Source organism: Botrytis porri (assembly GCF_014898465.1).
Source record: "Botrytis porri strain MUCL 3234 chromosome Unknown BPOR_019, whole genome shotgun sequence".
In the NCBI taxonomy this organism is placed as follows: Eukaryota; Fungi; Ascomycota; class Leotiomycetes; order Helotiales; family Sclerotiniaceae; genus Botrytis; species Botrytis porri.
The window spans coordinates 274,893-296,770 of NW_024066093.1; the positions used below are offsets into that span (position 1 = coordinate 274,893).

The 21,878-nt window shown below is 43.5% G+C and overlaps 8 protein-coding genes across 8 annotated transcripts; 5 read left to right on the forward strand and 3 right to left on the reverse strand.

Annotated features, from left to right (window-relative positions):
- Nucleotides 1-752: 752 nt before the first annotated feature.
- On the forward strand, nucleotides 753-1,379 carry EAF01_011021 (uncharacterized protein; the record flags this gene model as incomplete). Its single annotated transcript, XM_038919278.1, has 1 exon — nucleotides 753-1,379. The coding sequence occupies one exon, from the start codon at nucleotides 753-755 to the stop codon at nucleotides 1,377-1,379; it is 627 nt and encodes a 208-aa protein (XP_038765149.1).
- Nucleotides 1,380-2,221: 842 nt separating this feature from the next.
- EAF01_011022 (uncharacterized protein) lies at nucleotides 2,222-5,221 on the forward strand (the record flags this gene model as incomplete). The annotated part of the gene is made up of 6 exons (XM_038919279.1): nucleotides 2,222-2,608; nucleotides 2,708-2,824; nucleotides 2,887-3,225; nucleotides 3,309-3,419; nucleotides 3,477-3,614; nucleotides 3,701-5,221. 6 exons carry the CDS (start codon nucleotides 2,222-2,224, stop codon nucleotides 5,219-5,221), a joined length of 2,613 nt encoding a protein of 870 aa, XP_038765150.1.
- An 807-nt stretch (nucleotides 5,222-6,028) lies between these two features.
- EAF01_011023 (uncharacterized protein) lies at nucleotides 6,029-8,467 on the forward strand (the record flags this gene model as incomplete). The annotated part of the gene is made up of 1 exon (XM_038919280.1): nucleotides 6,029-8,467. One exon carries the CDS (start codon nucleotides 6,029-6,031, stop codon nucleotides 8,465-8,467), a length of 2,439 nt encoding a protein of 812 aa, XP_038765151.1.
- Nucleotides 8,468-8,678: 211 nt separating this feature from the next.
- EAF01_011024 (uncharacterized protein) lies at nucleotides 8,679-8,945 on the reverse strand (the record flags this gene model as incomplete). The annotated part of the gene is made up of 1 exon (XM_038919281.1): nucleotides 8,679-8,945. One exon carries the CDS (start codon nucleotides 8,943-8,945, stop codon nucleotides 8,679-8,681), a length of 267 nt encoding a protein of 88 aa, XP_038765152.1.
- A 609-nt stretch (nucleotides 8,946-9,554) lies between these two features.
- Nucleotides 9,555-12,248, forward strand: EAF01_011025 (uncharacterized protein; the record flags this gene model as incomplete). Its single annotated transcript, XM_038919282.1, has 6 exons — nucleotides 9,555-9,690; nucleotides 9,747-9,779; nucleotides 9,830-9,945; nucleotides 9,999-10,959; nucleotides 11,011-11,163; nucleotides 11,212-12,248. 6 exons carry the CDS (start codon nucleotides 9,555-9,557, stop codon nucleotides 12,246-12,248), a joined length of 2,436 nt encoding a protein of 811 aa, XP_038765153.1.
- Nucleotides 12,249-12,678: 430 nt separating this feature from the next.
- Nucleotides 12,679-16,701, reverse strand: EAF01_011026 (uncharacterized protein; the record flags this gene model as incomplete). The annotated part of the gene is made up of 1 exon (XM_038919283.1): nucleotides 12,679-16,701. The coding sequence occupies one exon, from the start codon at nucleotides 16,699-16,701 to the stop codon at nucleotides 12,679-12,681; it is 4,023 nt and encodes a 1,340-aa protein (XP_038765154.1).
- Nucleotides 16,702-17,178: 477 nt separating this feature from the next.
- EAF01_011027 (uncharacterized protein) lies at nucleotides 17,179-17,729 on the forward strand (the record flags this gene model as incomplete). The annotated part of the gene is made up of 2 exons (XM_038919284.1): nucleotides 17,179-17,334; nucleotides 17,493-17,729. 2 exons carry the CDS (start codon nucleotides 17,179-17,181, stop codon nucleotides 17,727-17,729), a joined length of 393 nt encoding a protein of 130 aa, XP_038765155.1.
- A 567-nt stretch (nucleotides 17,730-18,296) lies between these two features.
- Nucleotides 18,297-20,520, reverse strand: EAF01_011028 (uncharacterized protein). The gene is made up of 4 exons (XM_038919285.1): nucleotides 20,171-20,520; nucleotides 19,997-20,072; nucleotides 19,541-19,683; nucleotides 18,297-19,489 (listed from the first exon to the last, which is right to left on the reverse strand). Exons 1-4 carry the CDS (start codon nucleotides 20,210-20,212, stop codon nucleotides 18,677-18,679), a joined length of 1,074 nt encoding a protein of 357 aa, XP_038765156.1. The 5' UTR covers nucleotides 20,213-20,520; the 3' UTR covers nucleotides 18,297-18,676.
- Nucleotides 20,521-21,878: the final 1,358 nt, after the last annotated feature.

Sequence of the window (21,878 nt, forward strand, 5' to 3'; positions counted from 1 at the left end):
TTGCTCACTTGTCTTGATTATAAATGTTATCGTGTAACCCTCTTACTTGCCAAAATATCATATTGTTTGATACCAGAGTAGATTGTGGTGTTATGTCACCTCGTGATGGTTTAAAAAGCATTCGTTCATTGACGGATGAGTATTCAATATTGTGTAAAGTTTTTACAGTCTCGTCTTATAGTCTCGTCACTGAAGAATACGAGGTGGTATTGTATGCGGGGTAGTTGACAGGGTGGGTCGTGCTTGTCCGCCTGTATCCTGCCCCCCGTGTTGTACACTATCAGACTGTGTACTCTAAAACGTTCCTGCTTTGGGTATTTTGGTGTCTAGCTTGTGTTTGGTGACATCAGATCATACCTCGTACTACTGTCATATTCAGTCATGCGATTGAGGTATTTCTCACACATTATTGTTCCTTCCCACTTATTATATTACTCCTCTGTGTGCATGCTAATCATGTAGATCTTTTGGATATGCGGTGAATACGAGATCCTTCCTTGGCGTCATCATCTCACCTCTACGCCTTCCGTATTGATTTTGCCTCTGTCAGGAGACATACTACATGACTACATAAAAGAAGTGCTTTTCCCATTGAAAAGCTGTCTTCATTAACATCTATCTTTAGCATTCTATTCACTCCAACATAATCAATCCCTACATCCAGGATTTGATACCATTGGTTCAATCGATCGATACCAGATTGCATTTCTAGATATAAAATTGGTTCACACATTCGAATATCAAAATTTAAGATGCGCACCTCATTTGTCCTCGCCGGCCTTCTGGCTGCAGCTACTCAAGTTACGGCACAGTACACAAATCAATCCGCCCCATTTTACCTTGCACTTATCTCCTCAGACGATAGCCTGAACGGCGCCACTCTTTCGCCTTGTCATGAGGGTGCAGCTATCGAAGGACTTTGCCTAGGCCCTTCAATTTCCACACCAAACGCTACCTTTTCCACCTTCAATTTCAACACTTCCTCCTTCGACAGCAGCTTCAATGCTACTATCGGCGAAACTGGTATCTTGACGTGGTTGCTTCAAGGTGCAAATTTCAATCTTTCTTCGCCTTTCGGACTTTCATATAGCGCCACTAGCAACGTTGCGGTACCATTGTTCACTCCTAGCTCAACTTCGACAACGAATGTAGCGTTTGACGAGGACAATTTGTTGAACATTCAGGGCTATCAGGATGACACAGTAACGCCAATTAGCTTTGGTACTGAAGCTTATTACAGGTGGTACATTTGTGAGACGTACTGGGGATACCACTACACCACTTTGGCTTGGGTTGTTGGTGAGGCTGAACCACAAAACCCAAGTTGCGTGAAAGTTGATGTGCAAAGAGTTTTCACCGAGGCCAAGAGTTATGAATAGTTGGGAGATGGGACTCTAGTGGCTTGATTGTGAGTTCGTGGGATGGTTGCGTGGGTGGTTGACCTATAATTCGAATAATGGAGGAAACGAAGACATGAGACAAATTGATCACGGGGGCAGTAATGACTAATGAAAGATCCAGCTGTTTTAAAACAAAATGGTGTCTCCGCAATTCAGGGGTTCTTATCAGTGATTGTGAAGATCTACTCTGAACTTTGCATTTCTAACTTTTGATCTCTCTTTTATTTTGGCCTCTCCCATCGTTACCTAGGTAACTATGTATCTATTTGACTTCAAGATGATCTCTGTATTATTCCTCATGCAAGTTTCTCTTTTATTGCTTTGTAATTTTCCGGTCATTATGCTACTATACAAGTGTTCTGTAAGACCATTTTTGGTAATTCACGCGAAGAATGCAATACATCGCACCACATAATTGGAGTTCCAGGCACCTGAGCTTGAAGTACTACATCATTGCCAAATATACGTGAGGAGAATCAAAAATTGTTCGTTGCAATGATATCTGGTGTGGTTCCAAGTCACCTTATGGTACGATAAACAGGACTGCGTCCAGCACCTATTGTCTACAATACAGTTCTCCTTCTATTTAATAACCCAAGCGATGTTCAAAGAATTATCTCGGCAAAGCCTCCTTTGATTGCTATCCAATGACATATGAACCATATCCGGAAACAAAAGATTCAAAATCTAGTCCTTTCACCAATGCTAAAACCCCAACTCTTTGTTGCAACAAAACAAAAATGAAAAATCGCATTAAATTCAAAAGATAAATGTGCATCTTCAGCTTCTTCGAAGTCCGAGATAGATATCAATCTCGAAATATGCAGGCAGCATCAATAGCCACCTATGAAAACCAGCTGAAATTCGAGAGAGACGCTCAGACGCGTCCTTATACCGAATATGCTCGGAAATTCGGACCTAAATCGCCAGACAGAGCTCAGGGAAAGAGTTGGTTGACGCCGCTGGATCCGCTATTCCCAGTAAATTGGGAAAATGAAAGACAGGATGATCGGCATAATATTATCGGAGCGTATCAGAAACAGGAATTGCTTATGTTTACCTCGAGAGAATTGAAGGATTTGGATGCGATTTGTGATAGACCTTTGAGGGAGAGTACGTTGTCTGGAGGGATTTTACCAATCTTGCAGAGAGATAAGTGGGAGGATAAACCGAGCGATGCGTGGTTGAGGACAGATAGTATACCGATTGTGAGCCCTTCTCATATTCAATCATTGAAAATTTCGCTAGAAATGATTCTTCTTATAAATATCAGAAATATTCATTGTCGCTAATTCTTCGAGTGATAGAGACATGACCCCGATGGTGGAAAATGGCAATCGAGTAACGATAAAGTTTGGGAGGTCCTCAAACCAATAGTAACACTTGCTTCGCAATTTATAACATCCTCTAAAAGTTTACCATGGGTATGATCAATTCTTCTACCTTATTCCTTGCTTATAGCTAATCTAAATCGACCGCTTAACAGCTAGATGCCCTTCTCCTTGGACCCCGCGCTCCCGTCAATCCAGATAGATTTCCCCCGGGCACAAAGATTCTCAAAGAATACCACACCTTCAGCTCTCGAGAAGGTCCATGGACTGTTGAACGCGAAAACGAAGTTGCAGCCGAAAGAGATCGGGTCTTTAGCGGATTGATGAAAGAAATGGATTTCATGTGTTCATACTTCTATAGCCATCAGAACGTTAGAGACAATGATCCACCCAATAATGATCCAACATACCCAGTTAAGAAATTTGGAGATTCTTTGGGAGTTTCAACAATCAACACTTGGGAAATGCTCATTAAGAAGAAACCGGGTGCTAAGGTACGTATTATCTGAGATTTTGTTAAGATGCTTGGCGGTCCCCATGTGTGCGTCTACGAAATTTGCTAATTTTAATGAACTAGTGGCGAGTCCAAATGTTCCTGAACGTCGAATCTTTAGAACCTATCTTCTTCCAATATAAAGACTTATCAGATTCCGAGTTGGCCGGTATCAGATATCGCTGTGCGAGTACCGTAAGTTTGTTTTGAAGCAAAAGGCTGCCTACTCCTCATGAACTAATGTGTTTTCAGATTGCGCACGAACTGATGCATGCGATAGGCTATTATCAATCTCTGCATCGTCTCGGTATACGTGTATTTACAAATAATAGAGAAGGATATTTTGAAACAGAGCAGAGCGCGGAGCTCGGCTGGAGCTGGCAATGGGCAGTAAGTCAATTTAGTACTTGATATTTTGTAACTTTTTTCTCCAGATGATTATTCGAGTTGCTAACATGAAACTCTCAAAACTATAGATTTTCGGAGGAATTGACCTCAAGAAACCAATCAATTGGCGGTCCCGTCGTCTTCTGTGTCAATTTGCCGAAACGATGTACCCTTCCTTCACCAGTAAAGTTCACGGCTCCAAGAGTCAACCCATTCTCATAGAACCCCCTATAGAGACATATATAGATTTTCATCCCATCGGCGTCCAATATTTAGAAGATGTTCACACTCAAGACTTTTGGGATCTAATGGTTCGCGGTTTTGGTGGACGCATTTTGAAATACCGCGCAATCAAGGAAGGTACCAGGGTTATCTACCGTCCGGATTCTGGTGCAAACAGTATCCCTTTCCTCTATACGGCAAGAGATAGGTTGGATCCTGCCGTCCATGATCCATACGTTAATGACGATGCGATGATGACGCAGGGTATATTGAACATACAATCGCAGATGGAGACTACGCCGATGGAGAGGCAAGTTTTGAAATTTTGTGCGAAAATAGCTGAAAGTGCGAAGACCGGGAAAGAATTTTGGGAGAATATGGAATCGCAAGTTAAAGCGGTGGGGGGAATCATAGAGGTCCTAGTAAAGAATAAGAATAAAAATCGTGGCCGTGAGGGACAATTGGGATTGATGGATACAATAATTAAAAGTGTGGTGGAGCTGTCAGTTGCGGCTTCGACAAACCACGAAAGATTAGTGGAAATTACCCTACAAAGAGAAAAGAAACTTGGAGGTTTGGAAGATACCACTTCGAAACGCGCGCTGTTAGTTTGGAATAGGGGAGCGAGGGGGTTCAATCGAGAAGTCATTGACAAAATTGGGAAAAGGTTTAGAACTGGAGAACTGGCAATGCAATTGAATCAATCCTATAATCGTCTGGAGAAATGCCAAGCATTGTTTTTTACTCCAAGCAGAATGGGAATCGCAAGTAAATATCCCACAGAACAGAGGGAATTCGATATGATGTTCGACGCGACCAAGGCGATGCATAATCTGAAAGATTACGACAAGGCGAGACAGTTGTATTCTCAAATAGTTTCAAACAAATACGCAGGATCTTTTGCGAAGAGTGCGGCGTCGATGATGACTGCGAATTGTGAAGCAGAGAAGGTGGGGGGCGTTGAGAAGTTGACAATTCCAATACGACATAAATGTTGGAGGTTACTCGGTAAAGGCTTGGAAAGGTTGGTTTGGCTAGAACCACAAATTGTCCAAGTTTCGGAAGGATGGCAGGAGCTATTCCGGGATTATATTGAATGGGGGAAGGTAACAGAAGTGAAGTTGCGGATTAAACAGCAGGATGTTCTGCCCCCGGGGATCGAAGAGTCGGGTGAAAGTTCACAGACAGCAGGTAACCGTAGTGGAGGACAACCTGCAAGAGCGACCCCCCAAAAGAGGACGAGGGAAGATGTCAAAGATTTGGTTGACGAAGTGATGGAAGATGTGGTCTGTCCAGAGCCCGAAGAATGGGAATCAATGCAGAGAATGAGAGCATACAAGAAGATGAAGCGTACGACGAGGGATCCAGGTGATACCCCACCGGAATGAGACAGAGATGGAAGTCGTTCGGAAGAAGAAAAATCCACACCTCAACCCTTAGAAAAAGGCTTGGAGTCGAGATATTTCGTACTATATTTCTTTGTAGAGCTGGCAAACCTGCAAATGAAGCCTTCGCTGGTATAGTTCACTAAGTACGATCAGACATTGATTGTCTCAAAAAAAAAACATACTCTTGATAACTTTGCGATGAGATTCAGTAAGTGGTGAGAACAGGAGCTATGATGCATGATAGAAAATCGAAAAGAGAATTCAATTGCTGCCCTCAAACTGTCAAAACGGAAGCTTCTTTCCTCGGTCGCACTTGCCTAACAGAAGATTCATATACTTGGCTGCACTTGTAATTTGTATATCGTGTGAGTTGCCTGACTGGAAATCATTGTTTCTTCCTCGCTATTGCATAGCTATCCTTTAATTTCCAATAGGGAAAGTACGAAATGAAAACCGATAAACATGAACACCAAACATCGACTTTCTCTTCCCTCGGCTGCACAAAAAAACATTTCACCCAAAAGAAAACTGAACACTTCCCATTCTTGGTTACATGATTGATATATCAATGCTTACAATTCAACAGTGATTATCAGGACTCCAATCAAGCATCACTCGCATCAAGAACGCACAAATTGTGTCCACACTGTTTTGCTAGATCGCAGCAACAACTTCTTCATCGATCCTCATCCATTACTTCATAAAACTATTAAGAGTAGCGCTTTCGAAACAATGCTACATAGAGATATCGATTTCCTTGATTCAGAAAGTAGTGATATCTCAAAAAGTACCAAACTCTTATCCAAAATGCTTATAGCTCCGCCATCGTCACCTCAAACACCCGAGAAAAAGTGTAGATCTCCCAAGCGCAGCTTTGAGAAGTCTCCATCACCTTCTCCGATTTCCAAACTAAGTGCGGAATCTTTTAGATGCCTAGGCATTTCATTTCCCTTGGCAGAAGAGGAAAGGGAAGCCCGTTACATTCCATCTCCACCAAAAAGACAACGAATGATACGGAATCTGGTAGAAAGAGAGACAGATAACAAGCTTAACAAAACTGGGGACAAACTCAAAGCTCGTGAGATTCTTTTAACGAGAAAAGATACACGAATTTTGGAGAAGAGAGGCAGACCAAAGTTAGCGATAAGGAAAAAAGAAGGACTAGACGACATTGCTGTCACTCCATTGACAAGCCTTGCGGGCGAAACTTGTTGTGGAATTGAGTCTGCTACGGAGAACAGAGGCATGAAAGAAGTCGCTAGCAAGGGGGAGGTCACTGGTAAGGTGGAAGAGAAATTGCTGTCTAGTTTGACTGAAGAAAGAAGGGAGGGAGAAGAAACAAAGGGTGACCTTCCGGTCCTCGTCAAACTTTGCGAGGGCTTGGAGGTGAATCAAACATACTCGAAGATCAAACAAATGAAATCAAGCAGTGGCATTGATAATCATTCGACTACTCTTGAAATAGACTTGTTTGGTAGGAATGAAAACATGGTTCGAGGCATAAAATTTCTTTCCCGAGCCCCAGAAAAGAATAGGCCCGCCGCAAACAAAAAGAAAGATTCGGAAACTTATTTGAAATTCCTCGAGCAATTGTATGGTCAGAAAGAAACAGGAACTAAGAAGGAGATAGAAGAATTAGCCCTCGTCATTGAGAGCGTGAAACGTATGCTTATGAGCGGGAAATTGGAAAGACAATTGCAGAAGATTGATGACAGAAAGACGCGGGATGAAATGTATCTCAAAGCCTTGGGTTTTTTGGAAGAAAAGACAGGAACAGGGCCTAACGATAGAACCGAAGGCATGGAGCTGTTAGTCGAGATCTTCAAATTTGTCCGAAGCGGTCAATTGGCAAAGGACTTACAGGTATTGGGAGGAATTTTCGAAGCGTGTCGGAAAGGCGTGGATCGGTTGATTAAAGAGGCAGAAGCGGCCTGTGCGAGGAAGACTCAAGAAGAACAATTTAGTTCGCGCACTTCATCCAAGGTTTCTGCTTCTTCTGAAAATGACTGCCAAAGTATTGTACCTTTAGCAAAGGACTATGAAGCTATCACAACAAATGAAATACGAGACAAGGATGTCGGAGGGGTAGAATCAACAGGAAAATTTTCTGAGAAGGCCTGTACAGAGCCAGTTTCGGAGGTTATGAAGCCTCGATGGAGAGAAGACTTCCCATTACCTGCAGATTACGACGATGAAGCTGCTATGTTGCAACAAGCTTTTATTCAGTCAAACTATGACGAGTTTATAAGATTGAAGGGCTGCCATGGCACCTCTTGCTCAGCCGCGTCTGGAAACGATATCATCAACAAAAAACCTAACGGCACCACCATACAAAGCTTTGAGAAGGTGAACGAAGAAAACATGGAGGACATTAGCCCTGAGGACCAACAGGACGCTGATGATGAGACTTCTGATACCACTGAGTCAGGATCTGCCCACTACAGCGACTATGGCAGTGATGAAGAAACCGAAACCGAAATCGACACAAGCAAAACAAGCGAAATAGGAAATTCGACTGAGATTAAGGATATTTCAGTCGTATCAATTGAATGCGTAATGAAGGACCTTCTTATTGACACTGCAGAGCAATTGAAACAAGATTTCACAAGTAAGTTTCATAAGAAGTGTTGTGAATCAATTGGGAACGAGTCCGGCAATTCTATGGATGAGATGTTTATCGCGACTACTGCAGCCGTGGTAAAAAGAGCGCTCAAATTCTTGAAGTTGGACGCATTTGGTGAGGCATTGAAAAAAGCAACGGGAGAAGTATTGGCAGAAGGCCAAGGAAGAGAGCGTCGCCGCTATGTCACTTCATCTGAATCCACAACCTCTATCGAACAAAACATCTCTAAGAAGTGGGCTATCGCCTATCCAGAGACCGTTCCAATGCGTTCCTTTGAACTCATGCGAGCCATCGATATCCTTATCTCCCTTACAAGGTCTAGTCCCTACAACCACGCTGTCCTTGAAGAGACTCCTGAATCTATGTACGATGCGTTAGTAGTCTATATACAATACTACTTGGACACGTGCACCGACAGAAAGTGCAAAGAAATTGTTGAGGGACATTCTCTTGATCAACAGATTCAGTGGGTTAGAGAAATGCACTCTTTTGCTCATTGGTGGAAGGAGGTGTGTGAGGAATTCAAAGGGTTCTGGGGAAAAGGAGTACTGAATAAGGAGGTTCTCAAGAACTTTGACGCAAATGGAGGAAATTGGAATGAGGATGAGGCCGGAAGAGATTGAGATTTGTGTATGGGAATTTTGTGAATATGGCGGTAGGATGACTGCTGATACGACTCTATTCCGAGATCGTCTTAGAGCTTATTGGAGAGTATCTTTATTGATGGAATACACACTTGTGTATTTTAATATTCAACATAAAAAGAAATATAATTTACCTTTAACTATCTTTATCGTGTTCCCATCTTCTGGTTATTTTTCAAGGAAGTTTGCCTCAACCTCCACTCCTACTAGTAAGATAGTATTCCGTATTGCAATTTTGATCTGGCGTGCTAAAAATGACCATGACGCTTTGTTGTTGCTTTTGTGGGAAGAAATCTTGTTGATTAGAGTTCAAACTTTTAAACTTTACAAGAGACTCGGAAGCCTGTACAGTCACCTGATGATCACGTGGTGGAGTGTTTTGATCGATATCTTCATCGAATCTCGAAAGCTCCTCGAGACAGGATCCAGGAACATATGATGTGATCTTCTTGGGCATCTTAATTTATGACCGACCCCATCCATATACATACTCTTTCCCAATTACAACTACGGATTCCAGACTCCCAGTTACTATCCATTCCCTCGGAAGTCATTATCCCGATTTTCACAAACTCAAAGGGAATCCATCTCCAACCGAATATCCACAACACATCAAAACACTTTTACAGCCAGATCCAAGCATCCAAGCATCCAAGCATCCTTGGGTACGATCTGCAGAAAGCATCCATATATGATATATGACTTCACCGCAAACCTCCTCACGCCAAGTTTCACACCGGCAATGGCGTACAAGTCTGCATCTCCCCTGTCCGCTAACCTTACCCCGCATTCCACATTAGCAATTCCTATGACAGGTATGTATGGACTATGATGATCATCCAGAACAAAGTAAATCCAAGTGAACACGAAGAGATGCACACATGAGGGGGCATTGTAACGTCGTATGGCATCGTGGACGATTAAGATAAGTGGATACTTCGGGGATGTAAGAACAACTTAGGGAAAGATATGAAAGATGTCTATACCCCATGAAAATGGGGAATTTTGTCTTCTATTCGGAATTGAGTCTCTCGTTTAGAGGTTTCTTCATATCGAAACGTTAATCATGAGGGTTTTATCACAACGGAAGGCTCTACTCGTGAGTCTGGTAATGGTGGCAGATATTGGAGTTGGAAGTCAGGTAGAGAATGAATTTGATGTTTTTAAATATGTCGATCCATTCATTGGGACTGCGAAAGGAGGTATGTTCTGTTCATTTCCTGGAATATCTTGAGATTTGTTACTGACATACTTGCAGGTCATGTGTTTCCTGGAGCGACTTTACCCTTCGGTAAGCTTTATTGTCGACTCCCATGATGATTTAAGCTCATTATGTGCAAGGTATGGCAAAAGCGGTTGCCGATGTGAACAATCCCGATGAAAAGCAGGGAGGTTTTGCCTCAGATAATTCCGATATCACAGGATTCTCTCATATGCATGATTCCGGCACGGGTGGTGTAAGTAACACTCTTTCATGAGAAAATGACTTCTTTACTGATACAAACGCAAGTCACCATCACTTGGAAATTTCCCATTATTTCCACAGACAGGTTGTCCTGGAGATATTTTGAATAATTGTTTCTTCACCAAAACCGATCGAGCGTCGAGAAGAATTAATGGAACCGCCGAGGCTCATCCGGGATACTTTGCAGTATCGTTAAATACTTCTATTCATACGGAAGCAACTGTTACCAATCATACCGCATTATATCGATTTACTTTTCCTCGGAATGCATCGTCTAATAATTTGTATTCCACCCAAAAGGCACCTCTACCTTACAGTCCACTCATCTTAGTAGATCTGACAGATTTGCCGGAGTCTCGTTCAAATGGTTCAGTCCAAGTCGATTCAAATACCGGAAGACTTTCTGGAACCGGAACATTCAATCCTTCATTCGGAATTGGAACTTATGATTTGCATTTTTGTGCCGATTTCAAAGGTGCAGAAATTCGAGATACGGGAGTTTTCATAAATAATCGTGCTGGAAGTGAACCCAAGAATCTAAGTGTTACGCCCGATGGTATAAATTCTCCTCCTCTTCCAGCGGGAGCCTGGACACAATTTAATGCACCAGCCAACAATCAAATCCTTGCTCGAGTAGGAGTCTCGTTCATCAGTGTCTCGAAAGCTTGTCAGAATGCCGAGAACGAAATACCAGATTTTGATTTCGAGAAAGTGTTAACTGCTGCTGAAGATGCGTGGAGAGAGAAACTTTCGGTTATTAGTGTTGATGCTACAGGTGTTAGTGATGAACTCCAGACTGTTTTTTGGTCCGGCACTTATAGGGCTATGATTTCACCACAAGATTATACTGGAGAGAATCCACTGTGGGACAGTGATGAACCTTATTATGATTCTTATTATTGTATTTGGGATTCTTTCAGAAGTATTCATCCATTGTTGACTTTGTTGGATCCATATAGCCAGACACAAATGGTGAGAAGTTTGATTGATGTTTACCGTCATGAAGGTACGTTTCAAGTTCGTTATTTTGGTAAGATTGCTCTAACATTTATCTCAGGAAAACTCCCGGATTGTCGAATGTCGCTTTGTAAGGGATTTACTCAAGGAGGTTCGAATGCAGATATTGTTCTGGCAGATTCTTATGTAAAAAATATCACTCAAGATGTGGACTGGGCAACGGGTTATGAAGCAGTGGTATCTGATGCTGAAGGTACGTTAAACAGTTGCATTTAGTCATCATGACACTAATAAATTGCAGATGAGCCAGCAGACTGGTCTATAGAAGGTCGAGGCGGTCTTACTAGCTGGAAAAATCTCGGTTACATTCCCACCGATGACTTCGATCCTTACGGAGTAGGACCCATGACCCGCTCCATTTCCCGAACAGTAGAGTACGCCTACAATGATTTTTGCATTGCCGAAATAGCCCAGGGGCTGGGCCACACCGGCGACGTAGAAAATTATCTCGGACGCGCCGAGAATTGGAAAAACATGTACAAAGCAGACCAAACCTCCTTCGTCAACGGATCCACCAATGCACCTGACTCCATCGTTGACACAGGCTTCACCGGATTTCTTCAACCCCGCTATCTCAACGGAACATTCGGCTACCAAGACCCTACCCTCTGCTCCCCTCTCTACAACTTTACATCCTGCTACCTCAACCCCAACGGCCACGAAACCTACGAAGGCAGTTCCTGGATGTACACATTTTTCGTACCCCAAGATATGGCCTCCCTAATAACCACTCTCGGCGGTCCCTCCCTCTTCATCTCCCGTCTCTCCTATCTCCACACCTCAGGCCTCCTCTACATCGGCGACGAACAAGCCTTCCTCCCCGTCTTCCAATTCCACTATGCCGGACGCCCCGGCCTTTCCGCCTACTTCTCCCACTTCTACATTCCCTCCCAATTCAACACCACCGTTGCCGGTATCGCCGGAAACGACGATTCCGGCGCCATGGGCTCCTTCACCACGCTTTCTATGATTGGTCTCTGGCCCGTCTCAGGCCAAAATGTCTACCTCATCACCCCTCCCTACTTCCCGGAAGTAAGCGTTAAGAATAGACAAACGGGTAAAATGGCAACGATCAAAAATATTAATTTCGATAGCGGGTATGAGAATATATATATTCAGAGCGCGAAACTGAATGGGGAGATCTGGACCAAGAATTGGGTGACGCATGATTTCTGGATGGAGGGGGGTGTTTTGGAATTAACGCTGGGGAGGAATGAGAGTGCGTGGGGAACGAGGGACGAGGATTTACCACCGAGTGCGTCGACGACGGAGTGGTAGGGTTGGATGGGGAGAGGGAGAAGTGATATTAATGATAGGCGAAGGAAAGAAATCGGAGGGAGTATGAGGTTTGGTGATAGATATAATGGAATCATTATTTTAGCATTCGAAAGTTCATCAATCCTCTTTGCACGTGTGCAGCCAATTTTCCTAGGTAGGAAGATGATGCAATGTAATGTTGTTAGAATGAATGATCACGCGTATATCAAATTTGGATTTGAAATACACAAATAGCTATGCACCTAATAATCCTTTTGAATTGAACAGAGGACACCAAAGATATATAGCAAACGATGCCAAAGAAATAATCTCAAAATCATCTCTCATCAAACTCTTTCCAGCTTCGAAGTTTCATCTTTTTCAAAGATCTATCTCATGTCTTTCTATTATACCATCTAATCAAATATCATACATACATACATATATAAATTCATTCCGTAATCTTCGGTCTCTTTACCCCTTGTCCCGTTATTTTTCCATTGCCCCTTCCTCTTCCTCTTCCGTTCCCCCTGCCTTTTCCTTTTCCCTTTCCTTTCTCCGAACCCACTGTTTTTGCTTTAGAGCCTATTGAGTCCTCTTCCTCTGCCTCATCATCATCATCATCATCTGCTTCATTGTATTCTATTCCAGCATCGACATCCGCATCCTCATCCTCACCTCCCTCATCCCCATCCACCTCCTCCACTACTCTTTTCCTTCCCTTTCCCTTCCCCGTCCCTTTTTTAATCGCATCTCTTTTCGCCTGCGCCTCCACACTCAATTCATTCTTCTTCGCCCATTCCCTCGCATTATCCGCAAAGGTACCTCTATCCTTCAATGAATTCGCAGCTCCACCTCTCTTCTTTGCCTTCAATTTCCCCACCGCTTCTCTCATCCTCTTGCTCCCCTTTTCCCTGCCCTCCCCTCCATTATTTCCTACTCCCCCAACCCCAACCCCACCCTCAAAGTATCTCGTGATATTACTCTGCGTCCCCTCCGTCTCCCGTCGATTCATATCCCTAATCACCGGTACTAAAATTTCATCCACTCGTTCCTGACTCCATCCCACCGTGGTCATCAGAAATTCTCTCAATTGTCCTAGATCTGGGACACCCCATTGGAAAGCCTCGGCCGTACTATCGACATCCGGTTTGAGATATGCTTCCGTAACCGCCTGACTCGGGAATGCAGGGGGTAGAAAGAGTTTCGTCGCTTGTGAGCGACGGAATTTCTTCCGGAAGAGTGTTGGTTCGCTCGCGAGTGGAGGGGTTGTAAGAGGATTTTGAACGAGGGACCACCATTCTTTGAATTCTTCAAGACCGGCATGGGAGGGAAATTCTGAGAGGATCTCCACGGCGGTGACGGGTCCAATACCGGGAATTCCTTCCGTGTAATCTGAGCCTAGTAAATGAGCTATGGAGATAAGTTGATCTCTCGAAAGAGAAAGTTCTTTTTCCAGGTCGGATGAGAGGTAACACTCAATGAGTTTATTGGAATTGAATAAATTCTTATAGACTCTCGTCCCACCAAAAAGAAAAATATCTGAATCATCCGTCACAATGCCATCTACAAGGCCCAGACGAACAAGCTCAGCACATTGAGCTTCTGCTTCCATTGGTGCGGTGATGTAAGGAATACCGAAGAGACGGAGTAGAGCTTGACACTCTGTGATCATGATGTGAGATACTTCATCTGCATCTCTACGATCTTTCTTTTGTTGACTTCGCAGTGCTTTGAGTTCTTGCTCATATGAATCGTGGTTTTCTTTTTCGGATTTGTTGTTTAACGTACTGGCAAATCGAGCATGTTCTTCTGCTTCGATAGCGAGTTGTGTCATTAATTCTTCTTCTTCTGGATCACTAAAATCGAATTCGTCTGGAATCGCTTCAGCTTCTTGACGATCATATGCATCGTCAACTGGTGACATATCGGGTACAATTGGTCCAGATGACAAGGTAGATATAACATCTGTCATTTGAACATCTTCAAACACTGGAGACGGACTTTTTCTTGCAGAAGTCGATAACCGTGTACGTTCAGTTGCTCGAACATCATTAAAATTCACATCTTCAAATATAGGAGATGGTGATTTCGATTTCGAAGAAGCCATTTCTATACTCTCTCCGGCGGGATCCTTGAAATTGGGAGTCTTCTCAGATTCAGGAACAGGATCCCCATAATCACTCTCCGACCACTCCACCGGTTCATCAGACTCCTCTAACAAATTAACCGTATCTTCCATACGAGATTCCGCCGATGGTCGTCTATCTTGAGGAACATCAGGCTGCGACGGTTGAGCTTTAACACCTTCCGCCAAATCATCCATACTAATCTCGGCAATATTAGGCGTGGGCGCTTTATCCAAAACTTCCACATCACTATCATTATCATCATCAGAGTCTACATGTATAACCCCGTGATCACGTTGAAAGATCCTCTCGTCTTCTTCTGCTCTTTCACGATCTTTCGCGTTCAACTCTTGGTCTTTCTTGCGCTGCTCTTGAACTTGTGATCTGATATCATCATTACCAACCAACCAAGGAGGTAGTGGTTTCGCCTTTTCTTCTTCATCTTCTTTCTCGAAACCACCAGCTAATTCCTCTTCATCTTCTTCTACTGGATCTCTAGGTACTTCTTCTGTTTTATTCTTTTTGCCAAATAAAGATGATTTGAATTGGATACTCTCAAAAGGCAAAGGTCCATCGAAAGGATTCTTTTTGTTCACAACCACTGGTGCTGCTTGACGGACTTTTTCCGGTGCCTTTTGTGTCCTTGCTTTCCTTAATGCGGACTGGAAATCCATATCGCTATCACTATCACTATCCATCTTCTCAGTCTCTTCTTTCCGTTTCGGCACAGCAGCGTTAGCTCTATTGTTAACCATATGAGCAATCATTTTTCCACTAGAATTAGTGAGAGGTCTAGCATCTGCTACTGCTCTTTGCTCATATTCTGGCATGGGGACATCCTCAAATGAATCATCTTCCTCCTCTTCTGCCTCTTCCTGACCATAGCCTTTTTGGAGTGATAGTTCAATGGCTCGATTCAGATGATCCTCCTCGGCAAGTTCTACATCCTCATTTTGATCTTGTTGTAACGACAGAGCAATCGCGCGATGGATATCTTCATCCTCATCATCGTAAGTTGCAATCAAGGAGCTGAGTCCGGGTTCTCCGACTGCATCACTCACAAAAAGAGAATCTGGATCCTCAGATGGCATTCGTGTAAGTTTTGAAGTTGATTTTCTCATCGAGTTGGAGTACTCTTTCTTCCTTTCAGCAACTTCTCTGGCTTGAAAATCGCTGTAAGTCATATTCCTCCCATCACCTTTGGTTTTCGGTAGCCGATTCAATCCTTCAACAGGAACATCCTCAAAATCATCTTCCTCGGATTCAGATACCAAGTCCACTTTGTTATTTTTTCGATCATAATCATCAACATCGATCGGTTTATTCCTATCCCCCACTCCTTTCTCCAAGGAGACCACACCTAAAGCCCACCCACCTTCAACACCATCATTCTTGACCAAAACATATTCCCTTCCCCTCTCCCCTGCAATCCTACTTGTTCCATTAACCCCAAACATCTGCTCCTCCGAGTTCATTCCATTCAGGTTCATCAATCTCTGCGTCAACTCATTTCTCTCCCTCACTCTTTCAATCTGAAATTTCGAGAACGCCATCCTATCCGGAAACATCTCTTCCAATTGTTCCTTACTCAACCCCATCCTCAATCTACTCCTCAACCTTGCCGCATTCAAAATATTATACCGATCCCCCGCTGGTAAACTCATAAAAAACTCCCCATTAAAATCGATCTTGCTAAAATCATATAAATTTACATCTTCCCCATTATGGAATTGTCTCGCGTATTCTTCCAGTTCCTCTGCTGACATGATTCTCGGATCTTCCGGTCGTCCCATCCCTTCTATGCCATTCGACAATTCGGGTAAATGATATGCGTCCTTCTTATAGAATTTTCGTGTCGTTTGCACTTGTTGTTCTGACATCCCTATCTCATCCACATATGCCAATTGTTCTTCCGGGACCACTTCCTCTTCTTCGACAGGTTTACTTCGTCCTTCCCTTTCTCTCCTCTTCCTCTCACTATCTTCCTCCTCCGCCCTCCTCTTCATTTGTACCCCCAAAAGTCTCCCTGCAGTCCTAACAGCATCCTCCCTTCTCCCCTCTCTTCGCCTCTTCCTCCCCAATACCGTTTGACGTTTCAATACGGGCGCGCCACCATCGAATACAAAAACGGGTTTAATGCCGTGAAACAAAAGTTTGCATATCCTGCGGAAGAACCCCACAATATGCGAATTGCGAAGCGCATTTCCTTCTTTATCGCGCACAGCTTTCAGGAATTGGTAGATCCAGATTGAGGCGTCGACGGCGAGTCGTTTGCGGTTGAGAGCTGGAAGGGGAGTTGGACGAGCGCAGGGTTGCACGATGGTCCAGAGACCGGTGACACCCATGGTGAAGGTATTGGGTTCTTACGTTCTTAGACAGATTGGACGTTAGGATTGTGGTTCGTGGATCAAGAAGTTCGTGTTGAAAATCTTAATCGTAAGAGATCAGAAGTAATTGAAATTAGAGTAAATAAGAACTCTGCATTCTCATCTACACCTTTATGTGACGGTAGTATATTCATCCCATGTCAAGAAGGACCGTTTCACAATTCTAGAACTCTCATCTCCTCAATCTAAGTTCAAATAAGAATGTTCACAAATCTTACATCCCACATCAGACTTCTGCCTTCACTTCCCACCTCATCTCACTAAACGCTAAGCGCGTAATGACGCACATAATCCACGCTCCCACGTGACTGCCAACCCACCTTATCTTATCGCAAAATCCACCAAATTCAATCTCTAGCACCCATCCATACCCAATCTTAATTCCCCTCCAAAACTCTCCACTCTCTCCCTCAATCCAACACCAAACCCACAGCCATGACATCTCTCGCCCCCCTACCATCCACAGAGGTTCCAGAATCTCCAGCTAGAAAAGGAGCACGCGCCTATCTGAATAATCTCCTCTGCAAAACCTTACTCGTTCACACAACGGATAATCGCATGTTTCGGGGGGAATTCAAGTGTACCGATTCTGTTTGTTTGCCTTTTTTTCACATCTCTCTACCCCGGTGGCTCTTCTCCGCTATGCAATAGTAGTATCAACATACCTCCCAATCTCGCGTATTCGTATATTCGAAGAGAAAAGGAGAAAAACAAGAAGAAGAGAAAGCTAACACCGTCACACAACCCAGGATCTGAACATAATCCTCTCCGAAACATACGAATATCGCATTCCCCACTCTCCTCCCGCACCGACATCTTCTTCTCCTCAACCACAAGATCCCACCTCCTCACCCCCGGAACTCCAATCCCAACCCCTCCTCAACATCACCCCCCGCTGGCTCGGTCTCGTCGTCGTCCCCGGCGCCCACATCCTACGCATTGAACTGGAAGAATTCGAAAGTCAAGTGCGAGGTCGCAAACCCTAAAGCTCTACCTACCTACCTACTTACACCCACAATTTGTTCGTGCATACAACAAATCCCCACGCGAAGCCATCACCAAAAATCCATGGACATGCATGCATGCAGACAAGACCAAGCGCTCAATCACGCCTTCCAGAGCTATCACAAATATGAGATAAAGATATGTCGACCCAGAACACCCACCTACCTACTACGACTATACAACATCAAGCATAGCCAGAACCCAACTACTTGATCTGTGTGAGATTTAATATTCACAAAGGGGGAAAAGAAGATCGAGCGTTTATAAGGTCAAGATGAATGATGGATCAACATAGCTTATGTTTGCAGATAATCCACCACAGAGGGTCATCTCCGTTGAAGGATTGGAATGACTGTATAGTGGGGAGAGAGAAATTTTGAGGATGATGGATCATTGCCGGCAGTAGTTTTATTGTTGTTTGATAGAATTATTGACTTTATGAAGATCATGTGATGGACATTGTGGATGAACCAAGATACCCAGAGGAGGCAAATCTAAACAAGACAGCTAGGAGTTTCTCAAAAAGAAGAAAATCAATTCAAATGATAAAAGCATTCATTAAATACTACAGATGCAAAAGCCTCCAAGCCCATAATCGTGTTCCCACCCCATCCCCTCAACCCTTTTAAGCTCCCCAGTTCACCAAATCCTCCTTTGCCCGATGTCCACACCCGTATGCTCTGATCGTATGTGATCAATTACCACCCCGTTCCGATTCCAACATTATCATCATTAAGAGAAAAGAAAAAAGCATCGATCCATTCCGAGTAGCGCATTAACAGCAGCTTTCGAGGCAAAGTTAAAGAGATCTTGGGAAAACCCCGCCACTAATTTAGTCCGTTCCTTTAACACCGTCACAAGCTGATTATACCTAGACAATCTTCTCATTCAGCGTCATTCTTTTCCGAATTCAAAAGTTGTTCGACCATTATGCGAGCTCTTCTTGACGACCTCTTAGCTCACCATTGGTGACGCTACCTTGATGCGAATGAGCAATCTCGTCTTCTTCCTCCTCATCTTCATATTCTTCGCCACCCTTGTGAGCTTCAGCTGGTATCCAGAGACCACTCTCGTTATCATTCAAAGGTTGATCTTGGCCTGTAAGATCGTGACCTTGAGCATTACGTTGAATATTGTTGCGTCGACGTTGAGACAAAGTTCGAGCGCGAGTAGATAGGTTGGAAGAGACGGCCGCATTGGAGTTAACCCAGTTGGTCAAAGAATCCTCACAATCTTGGATGATGGCCTTGCTAGCTTCGTATCCATCATATGCTTGTCGAGTCTCACCTGGTGTGACAGGGGTGTCATCAACAAGTTCCAAAAGATGTTTTCCGTAACCAGCAATGATAGCGACCTTTTCGCAATGTTCACGGAGAGCATCAAATTGGTAGGTGTAAGCAGCCTTGAGCTTCTCACGGGTAATGTTGGAAAGTTGAGCTTCAGCGACCAATGATTCGGCCTCAGCACGAACCAATTCTTGCTCAAGAACGACAATTCTTGGAGATTCTGGCTCCTTGTATTTGAGTTGAGCAATTTGATCAGTAATCTTTTGCTTGCGATCTCTGCTTGGTTGAACGGAAGCTTCGATGTTTCTGATGCTCTTGATGGTAACACGATATTGGTCATAACGATCAACATATTGGTCCTCGAGTTCACCAATTTCGTAGAGCAATACACCGAGCTTGTCGGTAACATCTGAGACATCTTCGTCGCAAGCCTCACCCCAAATGGAGAGTTGTTGCTATGATATGTTAGATCGATGCACTTGAATGTGATGGATAGAATTACTTACTGCTACCTCCATTCTCTCTCTTCCGACGAGTTCCATACTGCGCATGACGTTCTTCTCCATCTTCACGAGTTGACCAAGCTTTTTGGAAAGCTCTGGTCCCCTAGTGTTGAGGGCAGAGTGTGTCTTGAGTCGCATAGCATGGCCTGAATTGATGATTGTTAGCAAGACATCCCTTGAATAACATAGCGCATGCCATGATTCATAGCTATCGCAATGAGAATTCAAAGAAAGGTTCACGGCGGCGGCAGATATGATGATACCCGACACAGACATGCCATTTTTGGTATATCCAGAAGAATATGTTCATCGTGAAATCATATCCGGAAGGCCTGTACAAAGCAAGTCGATGTCCTGGCTTTCCCTTGCCCACCCCTTTTTCTATGTACAGGAACTTCCGTATACCCCACATCCATCATGTATAACAAAGCGTAGACGTCATAGAAACAATGTACTAACCAAGACCGCTTCTGCCGAAGAACTTTCCAGATTTTGTGCTCGAAGGTGGTGGAGGGGGGTTTTGAAGTTGCGAGGCCTATAAAGAAGGCAAAAGGGAGACTCGTCAGTAAGAGCTCACGTTAATCTTGCGAAAAGAATATGCCATCGTCAATGGAGTTTGTATGTATAGCTTACAGTTGGAGCCCGCGATTGTCTCATAGAATATGTGCGATGCATTGTGAAGGTTGTTGGCTTGCGTTCCTCGACGGGTATCTTTGTTGTGTTGCGTGTAAAGGGCTTCTCTTGACTTGAAGCTTTGGATTAGGTGTATAGCAAAGACAAGGAACTGTGTTGTTTGATGATAGATAAATTGATTAACAGATTAAACAGATTAAATAGATTAAACAGATTAATAAATTGATTGGAACGAGAAGGAAGGTTCGGGAGGGATAGATGGTTGATATTGGTTTCTTGCGGATCTGGAGAGTTAAGTGGGACATCTGCACTTTTAGTTCATGACGATCATACGAATCCTGGGTCATAGTTGAGAACTGTTGTAACAAGGAAATGACGTCGGTTGCTCACTCAATGGGGGGGGGGAAAGGGTGATTTGCAACATTTGGCCAATCAACTCATTTAATGTAGACTAGCCGGAAACATCCAGCAGGATTTTTATATGCAAGTCGAACGAACTCCAAATATTGCCTAGGATCCGGATCATCCATATCATCCATATCATCCACATCATCCATATACCGATATTAGGTGTGTGAATTCGATGTATCGTCACCCAATGCACTTCTTGATGGATTTCTTATATACAAGTACCTAGTAGATAACTTGATCTTCATCATGGTTATATATTAATCAGATCTTCACCGTGTCCTGCGAGTTCTTGATAGATATGAACTCACTTACAAAATGCTCCACCACCATCCATTGTTTCAATCGAGCATTCGTTCGCATATGCATGGAACATGTCAAAACATTGATCAACATCACTTCAAATAAGGTTCATGAACTTCCCAATCAAAGCACGACTATACTCCAGATCGAAGCCAAATCGAAGCCAAATCGAAGCCAAAGCGATATTCAAAACATCATTTCTCAACGGCGACGTCCACATAAACATCAATATAACGTCAACGTCATTTTGCCCTTCAACCTACTTTTGACAAATAATTCAACACGGGATCTTTTCGGAAACGCTATCTATACCCGTTTCGTATATTTCCAGTCCCGATCCCGTAGTTCTTCAAGAGATTTTAGTCCAGCGGCAGCAGCTATCGATTTTTGACTAGTACCTCAGCTGCTCAGTTGCCCCCTTTTTATCATTCCAAACCAAGGAACGGGGCTGTGTTTGGCAAAACGGATTTGAGTTTATTTCTGCCTTGGCATATCTGTGGGTGCTTGGTCTGGTCAAACCTAACACGCACGAATGTGACTTGGATCACGTGAGGTATATAATTCCATGATCTAACTTATCTCTTCCTTTGTTACTTTTTCTACCTAGTACCTGCTAGATGCTCTCTCTTCGAATGTTTCATCCAGCCTTTGTCTTTCTAGGAACAATCATACAATCATATCACTTTGATTGTGCAATGTCTCACCGGCTGTACGAATTCTTCCAAAATTCATCCCTTGGGTACCCTTGGTCTGTGGATTTCCAAGAAGAGTCAGTGGGATCACTAGGTAGGTATCTGTATTCTATACAATTAACCTTATATCGAACGTCCTTGGTGAAACATACGAAATACAAGGTGGTAAGCAAATAAATTCAAGATTCCCAAGTACCACAGTTCAATCTCAAGGCTGAAAGTCTCACCAAGATTCTTGATATCCAGATTGACAATAGAGATAGCATTTCAACCTTCTGATTTTCAGACCTAGTTCTTTGACTTAG